General features: G+C 33.2%; 1 protein-coding gene and 1 long non-coding RNA gene across 3 annotated transcripts in view; one reads left to right on the top strand and one right to left on the bottom strand.

Moving 5' to 3' along the window:
• Positions 1–26,833, top strand: part of LOC131132320 (uncharacterized) — a 48,875-nt gene extending 22,042 nt beyond the window's left edge. The window contains exons 5-12 of the long non-coding RNA XR_013628078.1: positions 197–272; positions 350–501; positions 756–810; positions 14,926–15,015; positions 15,117–15,217; positions 17,659–17,796; positions 26,234–26,358; positions 26,564–26,833. This is a non-coding gene — a long non-coding RNA (uncharacterized LOC131132320). The remainder of the gene's footprint in view (positions 1–196; positions 273–349; positions 502–755; positions 811–14,925; positions 15,016–15,116; positions 15,218–17,658; positions 17,797–26,233; positions 26,359–26,563) is intronic.
• Positions 2,771–17,909, bottom strand: c1qtnf4 (C1q and TNF related 4). Of its 2 annotated transcripts, none has more exons than XM_058078600.2 (3): positions 17,782–17,909; positions 7,238–7,601; positions 2,771–5,871 (listed from the first exon to the last, which is right to left on the bottom strand). In XM_058078600.2, the coding sequence occupies exons 2-3, from the start codon at positions 7,592–7,594 to the stop codon at positions 5,095–5,097; spliced, it is 1,134 nt and encodes a 377-aa protein (XP_057934583.2). In that variant the 5' UTR covers positions 7,595–7,601; positions 17,782–17,909; the 3' UTR covers positions 2,771–5,094. The 2 variants fall into 2 exon arrangements, with proteins under 2 accessions (XP_057934583.2, XP_057934584.2); XM_058078601.2 differs by having other exon boundaries at positions 17,731–17,888.

The following is a 26,833-nucleotide window of genomic DNA, read 5'->3' on the forward strand; positions in this document are numbered from 1 at the left end:
CATTGTGTGATTGCATGAGACTCATTGCAAGGTATCACAAACGCTTGATTGCAGTTGTTACTGCTAAGGGTGGCCCAACCAGTTATTAGCTTTAAGGGGCTATCACTTTTTCACACAGGACCATGTAGCTTTGGATTGGTTTCCTCCCTTCATTGTGTTGTGTTGACTAATATTTACATTTGTTTGATGACCACAGAAGAAGAAAAATGCGAGAAAACTCACCGAAACCAGGTTCCAGGTGGTCCCCTCGGACCCCGTCCCCCAGCCACCAGGTGACGTCCCTCACGCTTCCCGTCCCGGCGACGTCCTTCAGACACATTTTGATGGCCTCGTTTAACTCTTTTAGTAGATCTCCTCCTCGTTGGGCACAGCTGCTCCTCGCTTGGGACCAGAATTTGGATTCCTCCCAGATCTCGTAGAGGACATTTCCCACCGCAAGTTCCCTCGGGGAGGAGGAGGTTCTTCCGCTGCCGTGAGCTGGACAGAGTTCCGTTTCCTCAGGTAAATATCCACTCGCGATCCACAGCAGGACGGCGGCTCTTAGGAACATGGTAGCTGTTTTTTTTATCATGTGAGAACCTCAGTGAGGGAATGGTAGAGACGCAGTGGATGCACCAGGAAATAGGCAACGTTACTTCCTGTTTGGGTGTGTTTTCGATACATTAGGGAAATCACTGCAGACACTCAAAGAAGATGCAAAATGTTCTCATCCAGTACAGATTTTTGTATTTTAATTATCATCTATGAATTTTTAGCTGCTGTTTCTGGAGTGCTTCCCAGCATGCTTTGCGGCACGTCATGGACATTTAGGTGAGTTGACAAAGTTTGTTATACCCCATAGTAGTTTACTTTCTTATTACGTGTTGATTGTAGTTGGTGTTCCGTCCAGTGATGACCCCTCTCCCGCCCCCCTTACCTTTCCATTTGATTAAAAAAACAACACAGACAGATCCCGTTCAAGACGTTGTGAGACAGTCAAATCATTCTGATTAACATCTTCTCTGGTTTTGTTTACTTGCAAATGTCTTTTTTTTTTTACCGACTCCTATGTTAGCTACATCCTGTTGTCTTCATACTGCTGAGAATTAATTCAAAATATTAAGACAAAAGTAGGAATTTCATAATATTGGAATTATGAAATTCATTTCTGGAAAAAACACACAAAAAAACAACAAATATATAAAAAAAAAAAAATTTGCGGTAATTTTCCAGGAATCAATTGAAAATATTAACACAAAAGTTGTAATCTAATGAGAAAAAAATTTGGAATTTGACAACATCATGAGTAATAAATATTATTTTAGTAATCGGAAATGTAAAAGCAATTTTTTTTTAAATGAATATTTTTATAAATAAATAAAAATAAATAAATAAAAACAATACAACGAATTTGTGTCAATTTTTATAAATAATTTTATAAATAAATAACATTTTTCTATTTTATAAATAAATATTTTTATAAATAAATAAAAATAAAAAATAAATAAAAAGAATAAAAATAATTTATTTAAATCAAATAAAATAATTAGCAAAATATTTTCAGGATAAAGTCACTTATGAGAAAAAAACCATCAGAAATGTAAAAAGCAGCTCTAATTTTGTGAAAATGATGTAGAATCATATTTTAGTGGCATAGAGTTGGAATATTGAGTAAAAAAGGTTGTAACATTATGAAAAACAAACAAAAAAAAAACAACAGCAACAAATATGTAAAAAAAAAAAAATTGCGGTAATTTTCCAAACCTTTCCAAGAATAAATTCAAAATATTAAGACAAAAGTTGTCATTTTACAATGAGTAATACTTATTATTTTACCATTTTTATCAAGTCATAATATTACAAAAATAATTTTGAAGTACTAGGAATATTATGAAAAAGTCTGAATGTTACAATAAAAAAGTGGCAATTATTTATAAATATTTTATAAATCATTTTATAAATAAATAAAATTTTTATAATTTAAAAATGAATATTTTTTATAAATAAATAAAAATAAATAAATAAATAAAAACAATACAAAGAATTCAATATTTATAAATAATTTTATAAATAAATAACATTTTTATATTTTATAAATAAATATTTTTTATAAATAAATAAAAATAAAAAAAGAGAATTTATTTAAATCAGATAAAATAATTATCAAAATATTTTCAGAATAAAGTCACTTATGAGAAAAAAAAACATCAGAAATGTAAAAAGCAGCTATAATTTTGTGAGAATGAGGTAAAACAATATTAAATCAGAGTATTTAATATTAAAAAAAATCATATTAATACAATAATACAATTAGAATATTAAAGAAAAAAGGTTGTAATATTATGAAAACCCCCCAAAAAAGTGTAATTGGAAATTAATTTGCTGTCAATAACGGCTTCTGCCTACTCCTTTTCGGACCAATACAAGTGTAAACTCTATGATATAATTTTGACTTCCCAAAAATTTCCCACTCACTACCCGTTGTGTCCAGCAGAGGGCAGTGCATCATCACTTCCCATTTAATGGCTATCAACATTGTGTCAGTGTAACAAATACCATACCAAGTACCAAGACTTGACTTTTTAAAGTATTTTAATCCGTCAAATTGTGACACCACAACACAAGCCACATGACCCGAACAGGACGTGGTAAAACGTATACACGGTACTTTATATGTATACATTTTATTAGGTCCGGTTGTACAACACGGTAGGTCAATACACAATAATAAAGAGCGGCGACATTGAACACATCAGTAACTCCACACATAATTTCACTTTTTATAAAAAAAAAAAACAAAAAAATAAAACACCAGGCATGGACTTGAGCCTGCCATCTTTTCAATTGGTTGCATTTTCAGTTACAGGCATGCATGACATGCTTGATGATGGTTCATATGAGACGGGTGGGAGGAGGATTGGACAAGCACTGGACCACGTTGAGGGTTCCATCGATGGGTCTTTTCATGGGACCGCAGTAGAAAAAGCACCGAGGTTGAGTCAAAACACCGAGAAAAACAGGTTGGAATGTTTGATACCGTGGAAGTTGAGTGTGGCATAATTGCTGAGTGGCAAAACGAAACGAAAAAAATCATGTGTGAAAAGAAATGGCGCAGGAGAAAAAACACTCTATGCCACACTTTTTATTATATTTTTAATATTAGGCTATGAAAGTGTTTTAACCAAATATCATTTCATATGTATTATCTTAGAGGCCGTAAAGACAGGGGACACCCCTAAGTGTTGCCGGGGGGACCTTTTGTGGCAAATTCTTTTTCAAATTATATAAAAAAAATATGATTTAATAAAAATTACCAGTAATTTCACAAAAATAAAATAAATGATATTGTAAAAATATAATTTAACAAAAAATAAAAATTACCAATAATTTCACAAAAATAAAATTTTGAATATAATTTAACAGAAAAAACTAAATATTACCAGTAATTTTACAAAAATAAAATAAATTATATTCTAAAAATATAATTTAACAAAAAATAAATTAAAATTACCAGTAATTTTACAAAAATAAAATAAATATATAAGACGAAAGACTTGGTAAGAACAGCTCCAGTCCAGACTAAATAGGACAGTCTAGTAGAGCTGCAACAATTAACCAATTAATTTTTGATTAATTATGCAATTAATTGACAACTATTTTGGTATTTTGGGGTTTACATTTTTGGGTTTAAAAATGTAAATATATTAGACTAAAGACTAGGTAAGGACAGCTCCCGTCCAGACTAAATAGGACAGTCTAGTAGAGCTGTAACAATTAACCAATTAATTTGTGATTAATTATGTAATTAATTGACAACTATTTGGGTATTTTTGGGTTTAAAATGTAAATATATTAGACTAAAGACTAGGTAAGGTATTTTTGGGTTTAAAAATGTAAATATATTAGACTAAAGACTAGGTAAGGACCGCTCCAGTCCAGACTAAATAGACTAGTCCAGACTAAATGGTATTTGCTAAATCATTTTTGGGTTTAAAAATGTAAATATATTTTGATTTCAGCCTTTTTTTCATTTCCTCATTCATCCATGAACGTTTGTGTTTGGTTTGCATGAATTTGTTTTCATATTGATTTGATTAGTCGATTAATCAAAACAACAAGCTTCAGATTAATCGACTAAGAAAATAACTGGTAAGAAAATAGCGTTCATTTCTGTCTTTTTACAGGGTGCGGGTTCGGTGGTGGTGGTGGTGGTGGGGGGTCTATTTTATCTATAAATATTTATTAATATTATTATATATAAATATTCCATCACAACGCCGCTGGTGGCTTCTCACCCCGGCGGGCTTCATCGGTTCATCCTCAAAGACTAGGTAGGACAGCTCCATACAATAGTCTACACTGGATTGGACAGCTCTAGACTAAAGACCATATAGGATACCTAGTCTAGACTAGTTGGGCAACCTTAGACAGGTTAAATACTAGAAAGAACCGCCCTAGGCTAAATGAAAGACTAGGTAGGACAGCTGTAAAAAATAGTGTAGACTGGTTTGGACAGAGCTGGACTAAAGACCAGATAGGATACCTTGTCTAGACTAGTTGGGCAACCTTAGACAGGTTAAATACTAGAAAGAACCGCCCTAGGCTAAACCAAAGACTAGGTAGGACAGCTCCATACAATAGTCTACACTGGATTGGACAGCTCTAGACTAAAGACCATATAGGATACCTAGTCTAGACTAGTTGGGCAACCTTAGACAGGTTAAATACTAGAAAGAACCGCTCTAGGCTAAACCAAAGACTAGGTAGGACAGCTCCATACAATAGTCTACACTGGATTGGACAGCTCTAGACTAAAGACCAGATAGGATACCTAGTCTAGACTAGTTGGGCACACACGTTTTCAAGCCATCAATTGCAGTTTTGAATGTGTCGGAATGTTGGAATTTGGCGGGAGAGGAAGTTCAGGATCTCTTTTGCTGGAATAGAAGGAACGATTCATTGAGTTGTAGCTCCGCCCTCAGTGCACGGTCTCTGTGACATCACAAAGAGATTCATATGAAAAGGATGTGTGGGGGGTAAAAAAAAAACTTGGAATTGTTCGTTTGCATGAATTCCCGTCGGAATATTTAGTCAGTAGCTCAGCTGCGGCGGCGGCTAGGGCTTCGAATCCGCGTGTGACTGACCGCCGGTGTTCATTTTAGTCGTGGTAGCGACTTCCGGGTACACCAGGAAACCGGTGAAGGTGATGTACTTAGCATGGTTGCTATAAGCTCCAAAACCGTCTCTCTGGTGGGAGTAGAGCCAAACGGTGTCGCCCGGTTTCAGCGACAGCATCAAACTCTGACTCTGCAACGCTTTCTCGCCGTGACTGTCGTCGTAGATCATCGCCTGCACTTCCAGGTGGTTCTTCATCAGCTTCACGGACAGAGTCTTCTGGGGAAGTTTGCCCACGTTGAAGGAGAAGTAGTACGCGCCGGGAACGCGGCACCTGAACATCCCTTCGGTCGCGTTGAAGTCTTCGCCGATGTTTACGAACGCCGTGTCGAAACTGACCGGCCGGTGCTGCGGCATCCCGGCTTGATTGACTCCGATTATACTCTGGGTGCGACCGGCCGAGAAAGCAGATCTCGGATCTTCCTCGTTCTCGTCCTCGCCGTTTTCCGGACTTCTCCCGATCTCAGACATCGTGTTCTTCAGTTCCGACCCAACGTTGACCGTGGCCTGGTTGTTAGTCCACTGTGGCACATCGTAACCAGGTTGGCGTTCCCGTTGGGGCGTCTGGTAGTCGTAGGTGTCGGGGTAAATGAGGTAACCGTTGAAGGTGGTGTAATGTCCCGTGTTGCTGTAGAGGGCGTAACGAGGGTCGCCATGGAGACGCAGCCAAATGGTGTCGCCAAACTCCAGTTGCAGCATGACGCTCTGGCTCTGTACCTGGAAGGTTTGGATTGCAGACTGTTATTGCGGTTCATTTGGACCCGGCCCGACCAGACCCGACCGTGATAAGTGAATTTCTGCAAAGTAGAATTCCTTATTCAGGAAGAACTAAAAAAACTAAAAAATATAACAAAAATAAATAATTAAAATAAAATAAATCGCTTAAATTATATTAGGAAAGCAGGAAGTGAACAAATGTAACAGTTACCACTTGTTGATTTCACTCAAGACCCAGAGACAAAAAATAAAAATTAAAAAATGGCAAAAAATAAAATAAAATAGAAACTTAAGTTTAAGTAAAAATTTGAAAAAAACCCAAAACATTTTGAAAAAAAATTGACAAAAAAAATCCAAACTTAAACTATATTAGGAAAGCAGGAGGTGAACAAATGTAACAGTTACCACTTGTTGATTTCACTCAAGACCCAGAGATAAAAAATAAAAATAAAAAAAATGGCAAAAAAATAAATAAAATAGAAACTTAAACTTAAGTTTAAGTAAAAATTTGAAAAAAAACTAAACATTTTGAAAAAAAATTGACAAAAAAATCCAAACTTAAACTATACTAGGAAAGCAGGAGGTGAACAAATGTAACAGTTACCACTTGTTGATTTCACTCAAGACCCAGAGATAAAAAATAAAAATAAAAAAATGGCAAAAAAATAAATAAAATAGAAACTTAAACTTAAGTTTAAGTAAAAATTTGAAAAAAAAACAAAACATTTTGAAAAAAAAATTGACAAAAAAAATCCAAACTTAAACTATATTAGGAAAGCAGGAAGTGAACAAATGTAACAGTTACTGATTGTAAAAGTAACCAGATGGAGTGGTAGGATTTAATAAGCTTTGCTTCTTCCTACTCCTTTCGGACATGTGGAACGCTGAAATTAGGTATCGTACCGGCGATTGTCACCAAATAATAAAAAAAAATTGACAAAAAAAATAAATAAAATAGAAACTTAAACTTAAATTTAAGTTAAAAATTTGAAAAAAAAATCAAAAAATTTTGTAAAAAAAAATTAACAAAAAAAAAAAAACTAATTCCTACTCCTTTAGTTATCGTACCGGCGATTCAATTGTCACCAAAATCGACCCAAAAAATATAAAAACATGCACCAATTCGAGTTTAAAAATTTAAAAAGTGTTCCCATAATGCATTTTGTTTGACTATACATTTAATTGGAGGACAAATGGATGCAATGTTACTGCAATGTTGACTGTGTCCACCAGACGGAGCCATAGGAGCCCAAAGGAGGCTGACGTCATTGCAGTCTGAGTTTTTTATTTTTCCATTTAAACTCGTATTGGTACATGTTTGTACATATCTTCAGGTACGGCTTTTGAGCGGTGATGGCTGACCTACCTTCTTCTCCTCTCCGGCATTCTCCTCGTAAACAATAGCTTGGACCTCATTCCTGTTCTTCATCAGCATCACGGACAAGTCCTTATGGGGGAACTTCCCCACCGTGAAGGAGAAGTAGTAAGCTCCAGGGATGCGGCAACGAAACAAACCCGTCTTTGGGTCAAAGTCCCCGCCGATGTTGACGTAGACCGTGTCAAAGGTCACGGTCATCTTGGGTCCACCTTCCATACTGTCGGTTCGGGCCACCGAGAAAGCCGAGCGTAATTCGGTATCGTCCAGGAGGCGAGCGAAACCCGCCACGACGCCGGCGTGACTCAGGCACAGCAGGCCAATCAGCATGCTCGCTGGGAGCAGCATCTTATATCTGGAAAGCATAGAAACAGAAATATGGAAGTCATATTTTTTTTACATACAAGTACTAGTACTTGTGTGTACTACGGCGCCGTTGCTCTGCAGGCTAGTTTGGCTGTAAAGTGTCCTGAGTTGCTGTTGCCTTCAAAGGACGACTTGTGAAAGCTGAGAACGATCTGCGATAGACTATCTGTTGCCTGGCAACTAAAAACCTGCTTAAAAAAATCTGAAGGCAACGATTCAAGCAGCCCATTCATATTAATATGGGATGCTGAGCTTTTTCAATTTTTATTTTTTATTTTTAAAGTATAGTGTGGGCAAAAAAAGCAGTTTAACTGCACCCCTTCCGAGGTACTGATAATAATAATATTATGTATATTATTATTATTATTATAATATTTTATATTTATATTTCAATATAACAATAATAATATATTATTATTATTATTATTATTATTATTATTATTATTATTATTATTATCATTATCATTATCATTATCATTATTATTATTATTATTATTATTATTATTATTATTATAATATTAATATTTTAATATAACAATAATAATATATTATATATAATATTATTATTATTATTATTGTATTTTATATACTATATATTATTATTTTTTATTATCGTTTTATTGGCATGACTATTATTACTATTACATAACTAGCAAATGTCTGAAGAAGCGGATCTTGCTTCCTGTATTCTGGGATGAGAACATAGCGGCACACCCTGGGAACTGCTTGACGAATGTGCCCGACCACGGTGCACCTTGCTGGGCCACGCCAGGTGGCTCCACCCCCCTCTATATCCTGGTTCTCGGAGAGTGTATTATTACTATTACTACAAAAAACAACAGAAGAAATGGGAAAAAAATTATAATAAAATTATAATATTATGGGAAAAATAATATCTTTTAAGTAGCATGAAGTTGAAATAGAATAATAAACAAAAAAAAACATAAACAAGACAAAAATGGTTATTTTACATTAAAATAACACATAACACTAAAACTTCACCACTGCTTGACGAGTGTGCCCGATCACGGTGCACCTTGCTGGGCCACGCCAGGTGGCTCCACCCCCCTCTATATCCTGGTTCTCGAAGAGTGTATTACTACTACTACAAAAAACAACATAAGAAATGGGAAAAAAATTATAATAAAATTATAATATTATGGGAAAAATAATATCTTTTAAGTAGCATAAAGTTGAAATAGAAAAATAGAATAATAAAGAAAAAAACATAAACAAGACAAAAATGGTTATTTTACATTAAAATAACACATAACACTAAAACTTCACCAAACATGAGCTCTTTTATTGTGGAGTTGCATCATCACTTATCAGTAATGAAGAAGTGGAACTTCCTATATTCTGGGATGAGAACATAGCGGCACACCCTGGGAACTGCTTGACGAATGTGCCCGACCACGGTGCCCCTTGCTGGGCCACGCCAGGTGGCTCCACCCCCCTCTATATCCTGGTTCTTGGAGAGTGTATTACTACTATTTTACTACTACTACGGCGCATGAAAATGAAAAGAAATGACTTCAAGTCTATTAATGAGCAGCGTGATTCTCGGCAAAGCATTTGTGTTTTCTCTCGCCACGTGTTTTTTTTTTCTCTCCGGGCGTCTCGACTCGTTTGGCCGCTTCGACTGTCATTAAATCAAAGGCACGCAAAACGATTCTTCTATTGTGTGAGCGAGTCAGGGAGGCGGAAACGAAACTGGGCTCTAATTGCACTCGTGTAATACCAAGTGTACGTGATTGACACACTTTTTAAACAGCATGTCACAATACCGTATTAGCACATTATTATGCAAACCATAACTGGAATATTGCAATAGAAAAAACACCCAATAAAGTATTTTAGCGATATTAGAAGAAAAAAAAAACTACAGGATATTACTTAAGAAAGAAAAACACATGTACACTTTATGCATACAAATAGAAATAAATATGTATATTTTTTTCATAATGTTCCAACTTAATTTTTTTTAAATTATTTTATATTATTATTATTATTTTTGTTATTTTTCCTACTAATATCACAAAGTTATTCACATAAAATTGCAAAAAAAAATTCTTGTTAGAATCAAACTTTTTATTGTCATAAATTGTTTTTCTTTTATCCATATATCCATAATTATCCATAATATTTTTGCTTTATTCTTAAAAAAATGGGAACTTTTGTAATGTTTCAACAAAAATACAACTTTTTAAAATATATTTACATATTTTGTAATATTAAGACTTAAAAACAAAGTGTTCTTTAATATTCCAACGTATTTTTCCTCATGATGTTATGATGATATTCCCAGAAAAATAAGACATTCTTGAAAAATTACAGTTGATTTTTTCCATTTATGCATTTTTTTTGTAGTTTTACAATAATAAAATAATATATATATAATATAAATAATATAATATATCAAAGTTATTCATGTAAAATTGCAACCATTTTTTCTTGTTAGAATCAAACTTTTTATTGTCATAAATTTTCAGCCCCCCCGCCCCCGACTATTCCAAATTTCTTCTTGAATTTTTTTTTTCTTTTATCCATATATCCATAATTATCCATAATATTTTGGCTTTATTCTTAAAAAAATGGAACTTTATTTTTTTTTATATATTTATATATTTTGTAATATTAAGACTTAAAAACAAAGTGTTCTTTAATATTCAAACTTATTTTCCCTCATGATGTTATGATGATATTCCCAGAAAAATAGGACATTCTTGAAAAATTACACTTGATTTTTCCATATATTCCAACTTTCTTCTTGATTTTTTTTTCTTTTGTCCATATGTCCATAATTATCCATAATATTTTGGCTTTATTCTTAAAAAAAATGGGAACTTTTGTAATGTTCCAACAAAATTACAACTTCATTTTGATTTATATATATATATATATATTTACATGTAAATATACACTGTAAAAAATTACAATAATAAAACTACAAACAGTTCACAGTCCCCCACTGATGACATCATAGACGGGCGAGATAACTTCCGGTTTGCCATTTTGTTTTTGCTAGCTAATAAGATGCTAACGACGAAGGACGTTTTCTGATTTAAAGTGGGACCTATTATGCAAATTTTTGGCCCCTTTTGTATTGCGTTGTGGACTCCAAAGAGCAGCTACACACAATAACCCGCGCCAGAAAACTTTCTAGAGTTTCCAGAATCTGCACCTATTCCAGTTATATTCGCTTAGATTTACAAAACGGTCTATTTTGGGGGGAATTTGTCAACAAATCTAATTGATTTTTTTTATTGTATGCTTTGGGGGATGGTTGTTTTGGTTTTAGTTAGCTTTGGATCAATTGTATTGATTGATTTACTCGTCAAATTAATTTGGCTTAAATTTCATAGTCGCCAAAGTAACAGGCGGCGGCTTTCATGCTTGTCACGCACTGAATTACCTTGGAGGCGCCCTGGTGTGAGACACTTGAAGGTCAATACATGACTGATGTTGCTCGGCAACCGGGAAAAACCCGGAACTGGAACGTCTGTATGTACTATAAAAAAGGGTGCAGCATCTTACCGAATATGCACTCTTTGTTCAGGAAAATCACATCAGTTTATAGAATAGATTTGTGGGATTTTAGCTGACAAAATATTAGTTATATTTTGAAAATATTGAAGTCTGTTCATCCCTGGGAATCTAAATGGGAATGCAAAACGTTTATCATCATATTGCAGACAAACGCTTTGTAGGACTTGAGGAGGTTCACCACCAGCTGCTTATAATGATCTGCCTTGTAGTTTCCAATAAATTTGCATGCAAAAGTCAATTTCCAGCTATCGTTCATGAATTCAAATAGAAGTGGTTGCTTGTAGACACGCTGTACCGTCAGATGAATTACAATTTTTGCCTTATTTTGTATAAATTTACCATTTTTACCCAATGCCGTATCTTGGAAACTACCAGCAATCTGCACTTAACTAGCGACCTAAACCAGGAAAATGGTACTACTACTTTCCAGAAGCATTTAGCTTGTAGACCAGGGGTCTCAAACACGCGGCCCGCGGGCCAAATGCGGCGCGCAGGACACTAGTTTGAGGCCCCCCGTCTTGATATGAAAGTTTAATGTTTGATATGGATGCTGTATGGTATCATGTACCCAGAAGAAATTATTACGTTTGATTCATGTTCATTATTAAAAGGTTAAATAACTGTTAATAGTTATCCTCCCTATCCGTGTGGAAGTGGTAAGTTTTTGGCTATTTAAGTTGAAAGGAAATAACTCGAAGGCTACCGTTTAGGTCGCTAGCTCTCTAGTTTGCGAGTTAGCATGTGTCTCAAGACCCTGCATTGAAGAATTATTGAAGAATAATGTAATTTATTATCATAGAATGGAAATGTTACTTTTTAAAAGTGGTAATATTATGAGAAATAAACAAAACTAAATAAAGTTGCAATTTAAAAACAAAATATTATGGGAATAAAGTTGTAATATTATGAAAGGAAAATTTGCAAAGATTATAGTAAGCGTCATCGGTATTCGTGAGGAAGGGGGATCCGGAAAAAAAGCCAAAAATCAGGAATAAATAACCAGGAAAAAGCAGAAAGAAACAAACAATTTAAGTAGAAAGTGAAAACCAGTCAAAAAATATTTTTTATATATTTTATATTTTATATTTTATATTTTATATTTTATATTTTATATGTTATATTTTATATTTTATATTTTATATTTTATATTTTATATTTTATATTTTTTATATATTTCATATTTTTTATATATTTTTATATATTTTATATATAGATTTTTTTTTACAATGTGCAAAACGCTAGGACATTTGTTTAGCCCTTTTCATGCTTGAAAATGTTAATTCAGTCAAAGCACATAACACTTGCTTGAGTATGCATGTTATTTGACTAACAATTAGGCCGTATTCAACCAGGAATCGGCATTGATCTGAAGCTGGAAAAGACAATGCTTCCTGAACACCACTTCTCCTAACAGCTACATGGTTACCGTAGTAACCAGCGCTGTGCTTTGATCCTGGCCTCCTTGGCCTTCTAACCTGCTGAAAGAGGTCGGACATCAAAGTATATATATGTGCCTCGGTAGGCTTTTTTCAGGTATCAAAAATCACACAACCCTCAAGGTATGCTGGGTAACCACACATCATTAAGCCGAGCCAGCTGAGAACCACTGCCTTTTTAAATGTAAAGATTACAGGCACATGGAATACATACATACAATACAATAGAATACAATGCAATACAATGCAGGTATGTTTTGAAATATTGATTGATGAATAATAACAATAATAACATAATAATAACATAATAATTTCTTGCTTCCCTTAAATATGTCATGACTATAAAGGCATGTTTTTTTTCCTCACGGGCAATTTATACTGTCTGTTAAATGTGTGCAGCATTTCTGGAAATGCTGACTTTTTTTTGCGTTAAAGAGCAGCATTTCTTTTGCGATGTGGAAAAACTACGCCATTTCCTCTCCGCTCCTTTTGTGTTGACTTTGTCGACCAAACTTGTCATTTAGAGAAGAAATTGTATAAGAAGAAAGTTAAAATGGTTCGAAGAGTTTAAAAAAAAAAAAGCTGTAATTTTACCGGGTGGGGTGCTGGAGCCTACCCCAGCAGTCTTCGGGTAAGAGACAGGGTACAATTAATTAATTGCAGTTAATTGAAACTTAAATAGTCGCCAATTAACCGAAGTTTGGGGCATGTTTTTTTGAGGCAGGAAATTCATACTGTCTCTCAAACGTCTGCAGCATTTCTTAGTTGTGTCAGTATCAATTGACCGTGTTTGTATATTCGTTCATTTTCTACCGCTTATCCTCACGAGGGCGGGGGGGCTGTTGGTAGTGCGGAATACACCCTGCACTGGTCGCCAGCCAATCACAGGACACATGTAGACAAACAACCATTCACACTCACATTCATACCTATGGACATTTTGGAGTCGCTAATTAACCTAGCACTACCACCACCGTATTTTACTGTTGCTATGATGTGCTTATTCTGAAATAACAGCCCCAGACCATCACACTACCACCACCGTATTTTACTGTTGGTATGATGTTCTTTTTCTGAAATAACAGCCCCAGACCATCGCACTACCACCATCGTATTTTACTGTTGGTATGATGTTCTTTTTCTGAAATATCAGCCCCAGACCATCACACTACCACCATCGTATTTTACTGTTGGTATGATGTTCTTTTTCTGAAATAACAGCCCCAGACCATCACACTACCACCACCGTATTTTACTGTTGGTATGTTCTTTTTCTGAAATAACAGCCCCAGACATCACACTACCACCATCGTATTTTACTGTTGGTATGATGTTCTTTTTCTGAAATAACAGCCCCTGACCATCACACTACCACCACCGTATTTTACTGTTGGTATGATGTTCTTTTTCTGAAATAACAGCCCCAGAACATCACACTACCACCATCGTATTTTACTGTTGGTATGATGTTCTTTTTCTGAAATAACAGCCCCAGAACATCACACTACCACCACCGTATTTTACTGTTGGTATGATGTTCTTTTTCTGAAATAACAGCCCCAGACCATCACACTACCACCACTGTATTTTACTGTGGGTATGATGTTCTTTTTCTGAAATAACAGCCCCAGACTATCGCACTACTACCACCATATTTTACTGTTGGTATGATGTTCTTTTTCTGAAATAACAGCCCCAGACCATCGCACTACCACCATCGTATTTTACTGTTGGTATGATGTTCTTTTTCTGAAATAACAGCCCCAGACCGTCACACTACCACCATCGTATTTTACTGTGGGTATGATGTTCTTTTTCTGAAATAACAGCCCCAGACCATCACACTACCACCACCGTATTTTACTGTTGGTATGATGTTCTTTTTCTGAAATAACAGCCCCAGAACATCGCACTACCACCATCGTATTTTACTGTTGGTATGATGTTCTTTTTCTGAAATAACAGCCCCAGACCATCACACTACCACCACCGTATTTTACTGTGGGTATGATGTTCTTTTTCTGAAATAACAGCCCCAGAACATCACACTACCACCACCGTATTTTACTGTTGGTATGATGTTCTTTTTCTGAAATAACAGCCCCAGACCATCACACTACCACCATCGTATTTTACTGTTGGTATGATGTTCTTTTTCTGAAATAACAACCCCAGACCATCACACTACCACCACCGTGTGGGAGGAAACCAGAGTACTCGGAGAAAACCTTAGCAACAAAATAAATATTTCCACGTCATTTTTCCGTACTGCTTTTTGATTCATGCAAGGTTTCACAACAACTGTTCTTCTTCTCCGTTCTTTCACAGGACCAAGAAGACACACGGAAGCCTAATAAAGCTCACACCAGCACAGGATCCAGTGACCCGGACACGTGGGACATATGAAAGAGTCAGGAGGTCTGTTATCTGGAGGTGCGCCGACAGAGCCGTGCTGCTACTATACCCTCTCATTAGTCTGTCTTCCTCTCGCCCTCCTTCTCATCTTCAACACTTGTCAGCGAGCTGTCAGATGCTCTGCTCGGCTGCAGACGGGAGAACCAGACCTGGGGGACTGGATGAATGTCAGGGACGGGATAGGAGGGAAAAGAGGACATGCCAGGTTTGTTGTCATCAGAAGCTGGACAAAGAGAAGAGATCTGTTTCTCCGAGCTCTCGTTCATCCAATAAGCATCTGCTATCTGGCGTTGCGGTCTGACAACAAAGAGAAATATAGCGGCCAGACTTGCTCAGCCGTTACCTGATACAACTACAGATCAGCACACAAGAGTGGGGGGGGGGGGGATTCGGCTACAGCCCCCTCCTCGAGCGCGACCCTCGTGAGGATAAGCGGTAGAAAATGAATGAATGAATGAATAATCATATCAATTTATACTATACTACAGGAAGTATTGCATTATTAATATGATATATGATCAAAAAAAATCATATCAATTGATACTGACACAACTAAGAAATGCTGCAGAAGTTTGAGAGACAGTATCAATTTCCTGCCTCAAAAAAAATGCCCCAAACTCCAATTCCTAAACTTTACAGAGTGAAGGGTGAAATACTACAGGAAGTATTGCATTATTAATATGATATATGATCAAAAAAATTCATATTATATCAATTGATATTGACACAACTAAGAAATGCTGCAGACGTTTGAGAGACAGTATCAATTTCCTGCCTCAAAAATGCCCCAAACTTCAATTCCTAAACTTTACAGAGTGAAGGGTGAAATACTACAGGAAGTATTGCATTATTAATATGATATATGATCAAAAAAATTCATATCAATTGATACTGACACAACTAAGAAATGCTGCAGATGTTTGAGAGACAGTATCAATTTCCTGCCTCAAAAAAAATGCCCCAAACTCCAATTCCTAACCTTTACAGAGTGAAGGGTGAAATACTACAGGAAGTATTGCATTATTAATATGATATATGATCAAAAAAAATAATTCATACTATATCAATTGATACTGACACAACTAAGAAATGCTGCAGACGTTTGAGAGAGAGTATCAATTTCCTGCCTCAAAAAAAACATGCCCCAAACTCCAATTCCTAAACTTTACTGAGTGAAGGGTGAAATACTACAGGAAGTATTGCATTATTAATATGATATATGATCAAAACAATTAATGGTTGATTAGCTCTTGAATGAATGAATGAATAATTATATTATAACAAGAGTATATCAGTTGATACTGACACAACTAAGAAATGCTGCAGACGTTTGAGAGACAGTGGGGGTGATTAGCTCTCGAATGAATGAATGAATAATTATATGATATCAATAGCACATCAATTGATACTGACACAACTAAGAAATGCTGCAGACGTTTGAGAGACGGTATGAATTTCCCGCCTCAAAAAAAACATGCCCCAAACTCCAATTCCTAAACTTTACAGAGTGATGGGTGAAATATTACAGGAAATATTCCATTATTAATATGATATATGATCAAAACAGTGGTTAATCGTTAGCATCGTTAGCATCAACATCTGGGACAATAATTATTTGAAATCACACCTGCGTTGTGAAATATAAGAGTATGTAAGACCAGTCATATTTTATATTTTTATAAGTTTTAATTAACTGTAAAGATGCACGACGGTAAAGTGGTTAGCATGCAGACCTCACAGCTCGGACACCAGGGTTCAATTCCACCCTCTGTGTGGAGTTTGCATGTTCTCTCCGTGCATGCGTGGGTTTTCTCCGGGTACTCCGGTTTCCTCCCACATTCCAAAAACATGCTAGGTTAATTAGCGAAATACTACAGAAAATATTGCATTATTAATATGATATATGATCAAAACAATTAATTCAAAACATTCATTCATTCATTTTTATTTTCTACCGCTTTTTCCTCACGAGGAAAGACAGCTGGGATAGGCTCCAGCACCCCCCCCACCCGCGACCCTCGTGAGAAAAAAGTGGTAAAAAATGAATAAATGAAAAAAAAAACAGACAATACACTACCAACGTATAATGCAGAATATTAACCAAATACTATGGGATAACTAACATGTGCTTTTTCAAATTTTTTTTTTTACACAAATGAATTAAAAAAAACTAAGTATTAACAAATCAACAATTTTAACCAAAGTTATATACAAATATAGTTTGCAAAATAATAAGTATATATATAAGTATATACACTACGACTCTTGCTAGTGAATTAAATACGAGGCATTATAAAAAAAAAATATTGTGCTTATAACTTCATATATTGCACTTAGAGCTTGATATTGCACATATTGAATGAAAATATTATTTCCATACATACTCTCCCTGATGCCCGTGAACGCATCACAGTACATATATATACATTGCATCTCCTGTTGAGGTATCACTGTTTCGCAGTGGATAAATAATGCATGTGACTCAAATGCGGCACGTAAGTGCTTCAATGCAAACAGACAGTAACCCCCACCCCCCCCCCCCCACATTCCCGTCCATCCATCCATACATGCATCCCCTGAATGCATCACTATAAAACACCACAGCGACACCTGAAGAGTACATATGTTGTATTTTCTGTCCTGCAGACTCTCAACTTGGGCTGTGGCTTTTTGGGAAACAACAACAACAACAACAAAAAAAAAAAAAAAAGGACTCACGTGGGTGATGATGATGATGATGATGATGCAGATGATGAAGATCCTGCTCACCTTTTTCCCAGACGCGTGAGTTCCTGTCTTCTATCCCGATGTTGTGTTCGTGTGGGAATGGTGGAGATGAAACTTCCGACTCTCTCGGCTGCCGTTTGGAGAGAGAAGCTTGTCCTCTCTCTCTCTCTCTCTCTCCGCATCGCTAGCCCCCCCCCCCCCATCCGCCACCCCCCCCCCCTCATCTTTTTCAATCTGCTCCCCCCCTCCTCTTTTCCCTCCGCCTCCTTGCTCTTTTGCCCATCACCCATTGTTCCATCTGCTCTTTCTCTATCTTCTATCTTCCGTTAACACACCTCCACTCCGCCCCATCCCCCACTCTCACCCACTCACGATATGCTGCGGTGTTTTGCACTGTGATGAGATTATTTTTTTTTTATAATTTTTTAAATAATTTTTAAATTTTTTTTTTTTAGAGGTGCAATGCGTATATACTGCAGTGATGCTGCTGATTAAATACACACAGAGTCCCATTCTGTGTGTGTATGTGTGTGTGTGTGTTTTTTTTTTTTTTTTGCGATACTTTGCTATTTGACAACAACTTCCTGCTCCCCGTCTCCTTATTTTCTCCCTTTTTTTTAATGCCTTTAAACTGAAATCCATAACCGTATTATTTATTGCATTAGTAATCCCAGTCAAATTCGACAGTCTGTTGCTCAATCGCATAAACGAGCACTGAGCCCCCTTTTTTTTTTTTTTTTTTTTTTTTTTTTAATATTGGTTGGCATTTGGCAGACCGCCGAGCTCTTTTGCATCTGATCTTCCGGGAGGCTTTGCCGCAAACTGCTGTGCTTTGTGTTTTTTTTTTTTTTTTTACAACCAACGCGCGGAAAATAGATTTAAGAGTGGGAAGCGCAGCTCCGCAAAGGAGACTAAAAAAGTCCGTCGGTGCGCCGGCAGCACGCGTGGTGATTGGCTGCTAGTTTGTTCACAAATTCTTTTATTTGTATTGTAATCAGTACAAGTGTACTCAGGTAGGATACGTTTGGGTTGTGTTTATTGCATTTAGAGGTGAAAACAACATAAAAAAATGGAGAATTGTCCTTAGGGGTAAAAAAAAACAACCAATTGTGAATTGGAGAGTGCGATGGAATGTAGAAGAAGAAGAAGAAGAAGAAGAAGAACGACAACAAAATGAGGTGTCACCATCTACTCCTCATTGAAGAAAAAAAAATCAGACAGCTAAAAACAACAAAAAAAAGACATTATTGAATAAAATTATTATTAAATTACAGAAAATATTACAAAAATTAGAATTTTTGGAAAAATAGTTTGCAGCAAAATTTTGAATTTATAAGAAAAAAAAAGATTTTTTTTAAAGAAAAATAACATAATATTATTAGGAAAAATAATGTCATTTTTGTAGCATAAAATTTAAGTATTAAAGAAAAATAATAAAGAAAAAGCGATTCATTTCATATAATAGGGCCCCCCTAAAATGTTCTTAAGCTCCCCTAAATATTTTAATATTTGAATTTTTTTTTTACAAAAAAAAAAATCTGACAAATTTCATATAATAGGGTCCCCCTAAAATGTTCTTAAGCCCCCCTAAAGATTTTTTTTTTTGGTAAAAAAATAAGTAAATAAAATAAAATAAATTAAAAAAATATTTAGGGGGGCTTAAGAACATTTTAGGGGGGACCTATTATGTGAAATTTGTCAGAGATTTTTTTGGGTAAAAAATAAATAAATAAATTAAATAAATAAAAAAATATTTAGGGGGACTTAAGAACATTTTAGGGGGGACCTATTATATGAAATTATGTCAGAGATTTTTTTGGTTAAAAAAATTAATAAATAAAATTTAAAAAAAATATTTAGGGGACATTTTAGGGGGGTCTTTTATATGAAATTTGTCAGAGATAAAAAAATCAACAAAAAATAATTATTTAGAGGGACTTAAGAACATTTTAGGGGGATTCAGGCTTGCTTATTAGCCTGCTTTTGCCCTATTATATGAAATTATTATATGAGATTTTTTTTGTAAAAATAAATAACTAAATAAAATAAATAAAAAATTATTTAGGGGGGGCTTAAGAACATTTTAGGGGGACCCTATTATATGAAATTTGTCAGAGATTTTTTGTAAAAAAAAAAATCAATATTAGATTATTTAGGGGAGCTTAAGAACATTTTAGGGGGGACCTATTATATGAAATTTGTCAGAGATTTTTTTTTTGGTAAAAAAAATAATAAATAAATAAAATAAATTAAAAAAATATTTAGGGGGGCTTAAGAACATTTTAGGGGGGGACCTATTATATGAAATTTGTCAGAGAATTTTTTTTGGTAAAAAATAAATAAATAAATAAAATAAAAAATATATATTTAGGGGGACTTAAGAACATTTTAGGGGGGTCTTTTATATGAAATTTGTCAGAGATAAAAAAAAATAAACAAAAAATAATTATTTAGGGGGACTTAAGAACATTTTAGGGGGGGGTTCAGGCTTGCTTATTAGCCTGCTTTTGCCCTATTATATAAAATTTGTCAGTGATTTTTTTTGTAAAAATAAATAACTAAATAAAATAAATAAAAAATTATTTAGGGGGACTTTAGAAAATTTTAGGGGGGCCTATTATAAGAAATTTGCCTGATTTTTTTTTGGTAAAAAAAAATTAAAATAAATAAAATAAATTTAAAAAATATTTAGGGGGTCTTAAGAACATTTTAGGGGGGCCCCAATATATGAAATTTGTCCGATTTTTTGTAAAAAAAAAAAAAAATTTTCAAATCAATAAAAAATAATTATTTAGGGGGACTTAAGAACATTTTAGGGGGGCCCTAATGACGCCATTGCTGAGTACAATTAACTGGCTTGTTGAAATAATTTGACATGCAATTAGTCAAGATAAATGTACTAAGTCCTTTCTTAAGAGGGTTTTTAATCGGATATAATTGGTTCGTTTATGATGCCAATTAGTAGTACAGCACCACCGAAGGTTAACGGGGGGGGGGGGGGACTGACACAGTCGCACACGTTTGACGGATAAGTGCCAAACGGGAGCGAACACTGACCTAGAAAACACATGTTTTCAAACTGGCTTTGTAAATTGACTTCATACCCCCCCCCCTCCTCGACCCCCCCCCCTCGTTGTGGTTAATTAAAATGTGAGGCACAGCTCAGCATGTGTGCAAAGTTTCCATATTTTCTTCAATGTGACTTTTTCCACAAGAGGCTCTAATCCTGTTAGCGGAGGAGGATGAAGTTATCGCTGCATATTGCGCTCCTCCTGTCATGGCGCCTCCCATGTCCTCCTTTTTTTTTTTTTTTTTTTTAATCAGGTGCCTGTTCATTCACTTCAAGGGGTGGGGGGGAATGTTTAGCACCTTGAGTGGAAATATCCTTGTGAGAGACGTGATCACGGTGAAGGCGGACCATCACTGAATTAAATATATATAAATATATAATATATATATACGCTCTGCCAGTGGTGTCCAAAGTGTGGCGTGCGGCAAAATATAATTTAGCACGAAAACGTAAAAAAAACAGCGACAATAAAAAAAAAAAACAGGAATAATTTTACATAAATAAAGTCAATATATTAAGAAAAAAAAGTCAGGATTTCACAAGAATTGCGTCATATTTTCTCATTGTGGACTCCTGTAGAGCGGCTACACACAATAACCAGCATAGAAAGCTTTCTAGTTCTTCCAGAATCTGCACCTATTTAGCTGTATATTGGGGGGATTTTATGCTTATATAAATTTTAATTATTTTAATTATTATGATAATATAAAATTATTCTTATAATAATTAATATTAATTATCATTATTATTTTAATTATATTTACATTATTATATTAATTATATTATTATTATTATTATAAAATATTATTATAAAATATGATTATATTATTTTCATATTTTCATATTTTCTCTGCTTGCAGGGCCACCATTGCAGAGTTGATTCATTTACTCTCCATCCAAACCATTCCTTTCACTTCCTCGCCACATTTTTGGGAGATTTTGTGCTTATATATATTTTAATTATTATAATATACAATTATTGTTATAATAATTATTATAATTATTATTTAAATTATATTTAAATTATTATAATATTTTTTATATTATTATTATTATTATATACATATAATTTTTTAATTATATTTAATTATATTTAAATTATTATAATATTTTATAATATATTTTTTATTGTTATAATTATAATATACATATACATTTTTGGGAGATTTTGTGCTTATATATATTTTAATTATTATAATATAAAATTATTGTTATTGTAATTATTAATAATAATTATAATTATCATTATTATTATTATAATATACATATACATTTTAATTATATTTAATTATATTTAAATTATTATAATAATTATATTAATTATAATATTTTATAATATATTTTTATTATTATAATTATAATATACATATACATTTTTGGGAGATTTTGTGCTTATATATATTTTAATTATTATAATATAAAATTATTGTTATTGTAATTATTAATAATAATTATAATTATTATTTTAATAATAATTATTATATTAATTATAATAATTATATTAATTATAATAGTTTTACTATTATTATTATTAGAAAATATTATTAGAAAATATTATTAGAAAATATTATATAAAATATTATGATATTATTTTCATATTTTCATACGTCTCTGCTTGCAGGGCCACCATTGCAGAGTTGATTCATTTTCCCTCCATCCAAAACCATCCCTTTCTCTCCCTCGCCACACGCCTCCCCTTTCTCCTTGAACCTCATTTCCATCTCTCCATTTCACACCCCGCCTTTCCCTGCGTCTGTCAGGTTGTCTTTTCGCCCCCCCCCCCCCCCCCCCGCCCCCCCAAACCCCACCTCATCACATCTTTCTCCCCATGCTATGTTTTCATCCATCACATTTTCCCTCTCAGTCTGTCTCCTGATATTTCCCCAAGGAGTCTCTAGTCCGCCTGTCTTGCGTCGTGTCTCTCGTGGATGATGGGATTGTGGCGGCAGAAGCCGAGGGTGGAAATAAAAATATGGATGACATCGGTTCCCTGTTGGCGAGGAAAACCGCAATACGAACACAAAAAACAACAACAACTTTGATGCTATGACTGCTATTGATGAAATCCATATTTGTAAATCAATCTGTACTTCATATGTACTTGTATATGTGGTACATATTTCTTAGAAGTATATGGTATGGTGTCATAAAATACACAAATAATTTTATAATATGGAAATTGAACAGCAAAAATCAAGACAAAATTAAAAAAAAAATTGTAATCTAACAAGAAAAAAGTCTGAATTTTACGAGAATAACATAATATTAGGAAAAAGATTCATTTTTGTAGCATAAAATTTAAGTATTAAAGAAAAAAATAATAAACAAAAAGCGGTTATTGTAGAAAATTATTATTAAATTAAAGAAAATTTGAGAAACAAACAAAACAAAAAGTAAAGTTAGAATTTTGGGGGGAAAATAATTTGCAGCAAAATCATGTCAGTTTAATAGCATTTAAGTTATTTATTATATAATAAAATATATAAATATTTATAAATATAATATTATAATATAAATATAATATTTGTTATATTCTATTTATAATATAAATATATTAGTATTAAAGAAAAAAAATACAATTTTTAAGTCATAATATTATGCGAAACAAAAATTTTTTATAATAAGTCAAAATATTGTGGGATTAAAGTCTTAATATTACAAAATATTATAAATATTTATAAATATAATATTGTAATATAAATATAATATTTATTATATTCTATTTATAATATAAATATATTAGTATTAAAGAAAAAAATACAATTTTTAAGTCATAATATTATGCGAAACAAAAAAATAAAAAATTATAATAAGTCAAAATATTGTGGGATTAAAGTCTTAATATTACAAAATATAAATATTTATAAATATAATATTATAATATAAATATAATATTTATTATATTCTATTTATAATATAAATATATTAGTATTAAAAAAAATACAATTTTTAAGTCATAATATTATGTGAAACAAAAAAATAAAAAATTATAATAAGTCAAAATATGGTGGGATGAAAGTCTTAATATTACAAAAAGTTTAACAAAAATTTACAACGATTACTATGAAAGTAGAAATATTTATAACATTAAAAAATTATATTTTTCCATCTTATTTTGTGTCGAAAAATAAAAATTAACATTAAACATTTATTTAATAATTTACTAATAAATAAAAATTGATTCATCATAATTTATAATAATTTATAATAATTTAATGTTTTATCAGAGAACCAAAATTTTTTTATTATTATTTTTTTAATTTTTTAATTTTTTAATTTTTTAATTTTTTAATTTTTTAATTTTTTAATTTTTTTATTTTTTTATTTTTTTATTTATTCATTTATTCATTTATTCATTTATTCATTTATTCATTTATTCATTTATTCATTTACCTGATGCGGCCCCAGGTAAATTGAGTTTGAGACCCCTGACTTAAGAGTCTCCGAACTGGTCTTGCAGAACCAGGGAGTTTTTGGCTATGGTTCCATGGGTGGCTGACGTATTCGCAGCCGGTCGAATAACACTAGGTGATATGCGACCGACAGAAGGTGGTTGAACGACTCTTTCATAAGAGTTGTTGAACAAAACATTCCCGTTCTGATTGCAAAGCCACCACGAATTCACAAATTGAATTGGGAATTGACTTTTCGTACCCAATTCCGGTAATAAGGCAGACGATTGAGACGTTATTTTCCCACCTTGGGACATAATCAAAGCCTGTTAGTTCACATTCCAAAATGAGTGCAATCAAAGACGGAGATCAGTTTCCCTTCCCGACATTTTTCAGCCTTGGGCGTTTTTGTCAAAAGAACCTGATAGGCTGACAGTTGGACTCGGTGTCTCTCAAGCTGAGACCTGTAATGTCTAACCTGTAACGTACAAGTTTACGCTCGGCGCACCTGAACGCATCGGATGTTATTGTTTTGTGGTCTTCGCTCCTCAGACATGCCTCGTATTGACCGTTGTTCAGCTGTAGCGGAAACATTGCATTTTCGATTGACAGTGGTCTCAAACATGCGGCCCGCGGGCCAAATGTGGCGCGCAGGACACTAGTTTGAGGCCCCCGCCTTCATATTAAAAAGTTTAATGTCAGTGCGGGCCCGCGCAAGTTTGATATGGATGCTGTATGGTATCATGTACCCAGAAAAAAATTATTACGTTTGATTCATGTTCATGTTAAAGGTTAAATAACTGTCAAAAAAGATTAAAACAAATTAAGTTATATTAATATTTAAATATATATTATGTATTATTATATTAAATTTAATTATATTATTTAAACATAAATTAGGGGAAAAAGGTCTTTTACGTCATTTATTTATTTATTTATTTTATCAAATAATTTTGACATTTTTAAGTCATTTTTACTTTTATATTTACTCATGAATTCATTTATTATTTTCTCAAATACATTTTACACTTTTTTAAAAGTAATTTTTATATATATTTTTTTATGACTTCATTTATAAATTTTATTTCATGAATATTAATTTCCACATTTCTTAATCATTTTTTATATTTATTCATTACATAATTTATAAATGTTTTTACACTTTTTAAGTCATTTAGCATGCCAGAGATGGCCGAGGGTGGAATCGAACTCAGGTCTTTTACATCATTTATTTATTTATTTTATCAAATTAATTTTTACACTTTTAAGTCATTTTTACTTTTATATTTAGTCGTGATTTTATTTATTATTTTATCAAATAAATTTTACACTTTTTAAAGTATTTTTTTATATTTATTCATGACTTCATGTATTAATTTTTTATTTTAAATTATTTTTACATTTTTAAAATTTTTTTTTTAATTTCATGAATATTAATGTCTTAATCATTTTATTTTTTATATTTATTTATGACTTCATTTATTAATTTTATTTCATGAATATTAATTTCTTAATCATTTTATTTTTTATATTTATTCATGACATAATTTATAAATGTTTTTTTTTTCACTTCTTAAGTCATTTAGCATGCCAGACATGGCCTAGGGTGGAATCGAACCCGGGTCTCCTAGCTAACCACTCGATCGCCGTGCACTTTCCCAGTTAAAGTCATTTCAACTTATTTCTTATATAATTCATTCAATTCATGATGCATTCAAGTTCACTACAACTTTTTGGGCTTCAGTCGTCAACCCTAATAACGTCCATGTGACATGGGCCATCACTGATGATTGTGAAGGCCCTGTGAAGATTACAGTGGAAGGAATGCGGCTACGAAACTAAGATAATAGACTCCTGGGAATTAATTAATATGATTTCACGGAACAAATACTGGGAATTCCAGTTGCAAATGTAGGTCAGTGAAGGTCACGTCTTGCTGGCTCTGATTGTTTTACTTATTATTTCAGTTCTTATTCTCAGTATATTTCAATTTTGTTGGTTTATTATTATTATTATTTTTTTTTTTTTGTAGATTTGTCTTCTCCAAAAACGGCAAACCAACCATCACTGCCAAAGACAAGTCCATCACTCGTTTTGGCAAAGCAACTGAGATGAGCGCTAACGACTACGCACGTGTCAACAAACTTTATAATTGCTGTGAGTAAACATTTCACACAACAACATAATATTGACTTGTGTGGGAAAATGGAAATAATAATAATAATAATAATAATAATAATAATAATAATAATAATAATAATAATAATAATAATAATAATAATAATAATAATAATAATAATAATAATAATAATAATAATAATCGTCTATAAACAGCAATTTGATTTCTTTCTTCACCAATCAGAAACGCCGTTATGAAGAACACATGCACGGACCAGATCTCGCACCCGAATGGTATATAGACCAGTGGTCTCAAACACGCGGCCCGCGGGCCAAATGTGGCACGCGGGATGCCAGTTTGAGGCCCCCCGCCTTGATATGAAAGTTTAATTTGTTTAATGAATGAATGAATGAATTAATGTTTCATTTTTTTTGATTTGCTTTTTTATTTTTCCATCTTATTTTGTGTGGAAAAATAAAAATTAACATTAAACGTTTATTTAATAATTTAATA

Source organism: Doryrhamphus excisus, linkage group LG1 (genome assembly GCF_037039965.1).
Source record: "Doryrhamphus excisus strain RoL-2023G ecotype Guam linkage group LG1, RoL_Dexc_Guam_v1.1, whole genome shotgun sequence".
Taxonomy (NCBI): Eukaryota; Metazoa; Chordata; class Actinopteri; order Syngnathiformes; family Syngnathidae; genus Doryrhamphus; species Doryrhamphus excisus.

Bases quoted from the DNA above. Each gene is read 5' to 3' on its own strand.
- c1qtnf4 (XM_058078600.2), bottom strand. From the start codon at position 7,594: ATGCTGCTCCCAGCGAGCATGCTGATTGGCCTGCTGTGCCTGAGTCAC. The intron at 5,872-7,237 runs GTAGGTCAGCCA...CAAACCTTCCAG, and splicing joins ATGCCGGAGAGGAGAAGAAG to GTACAGAGCCAGAGCGTCAT.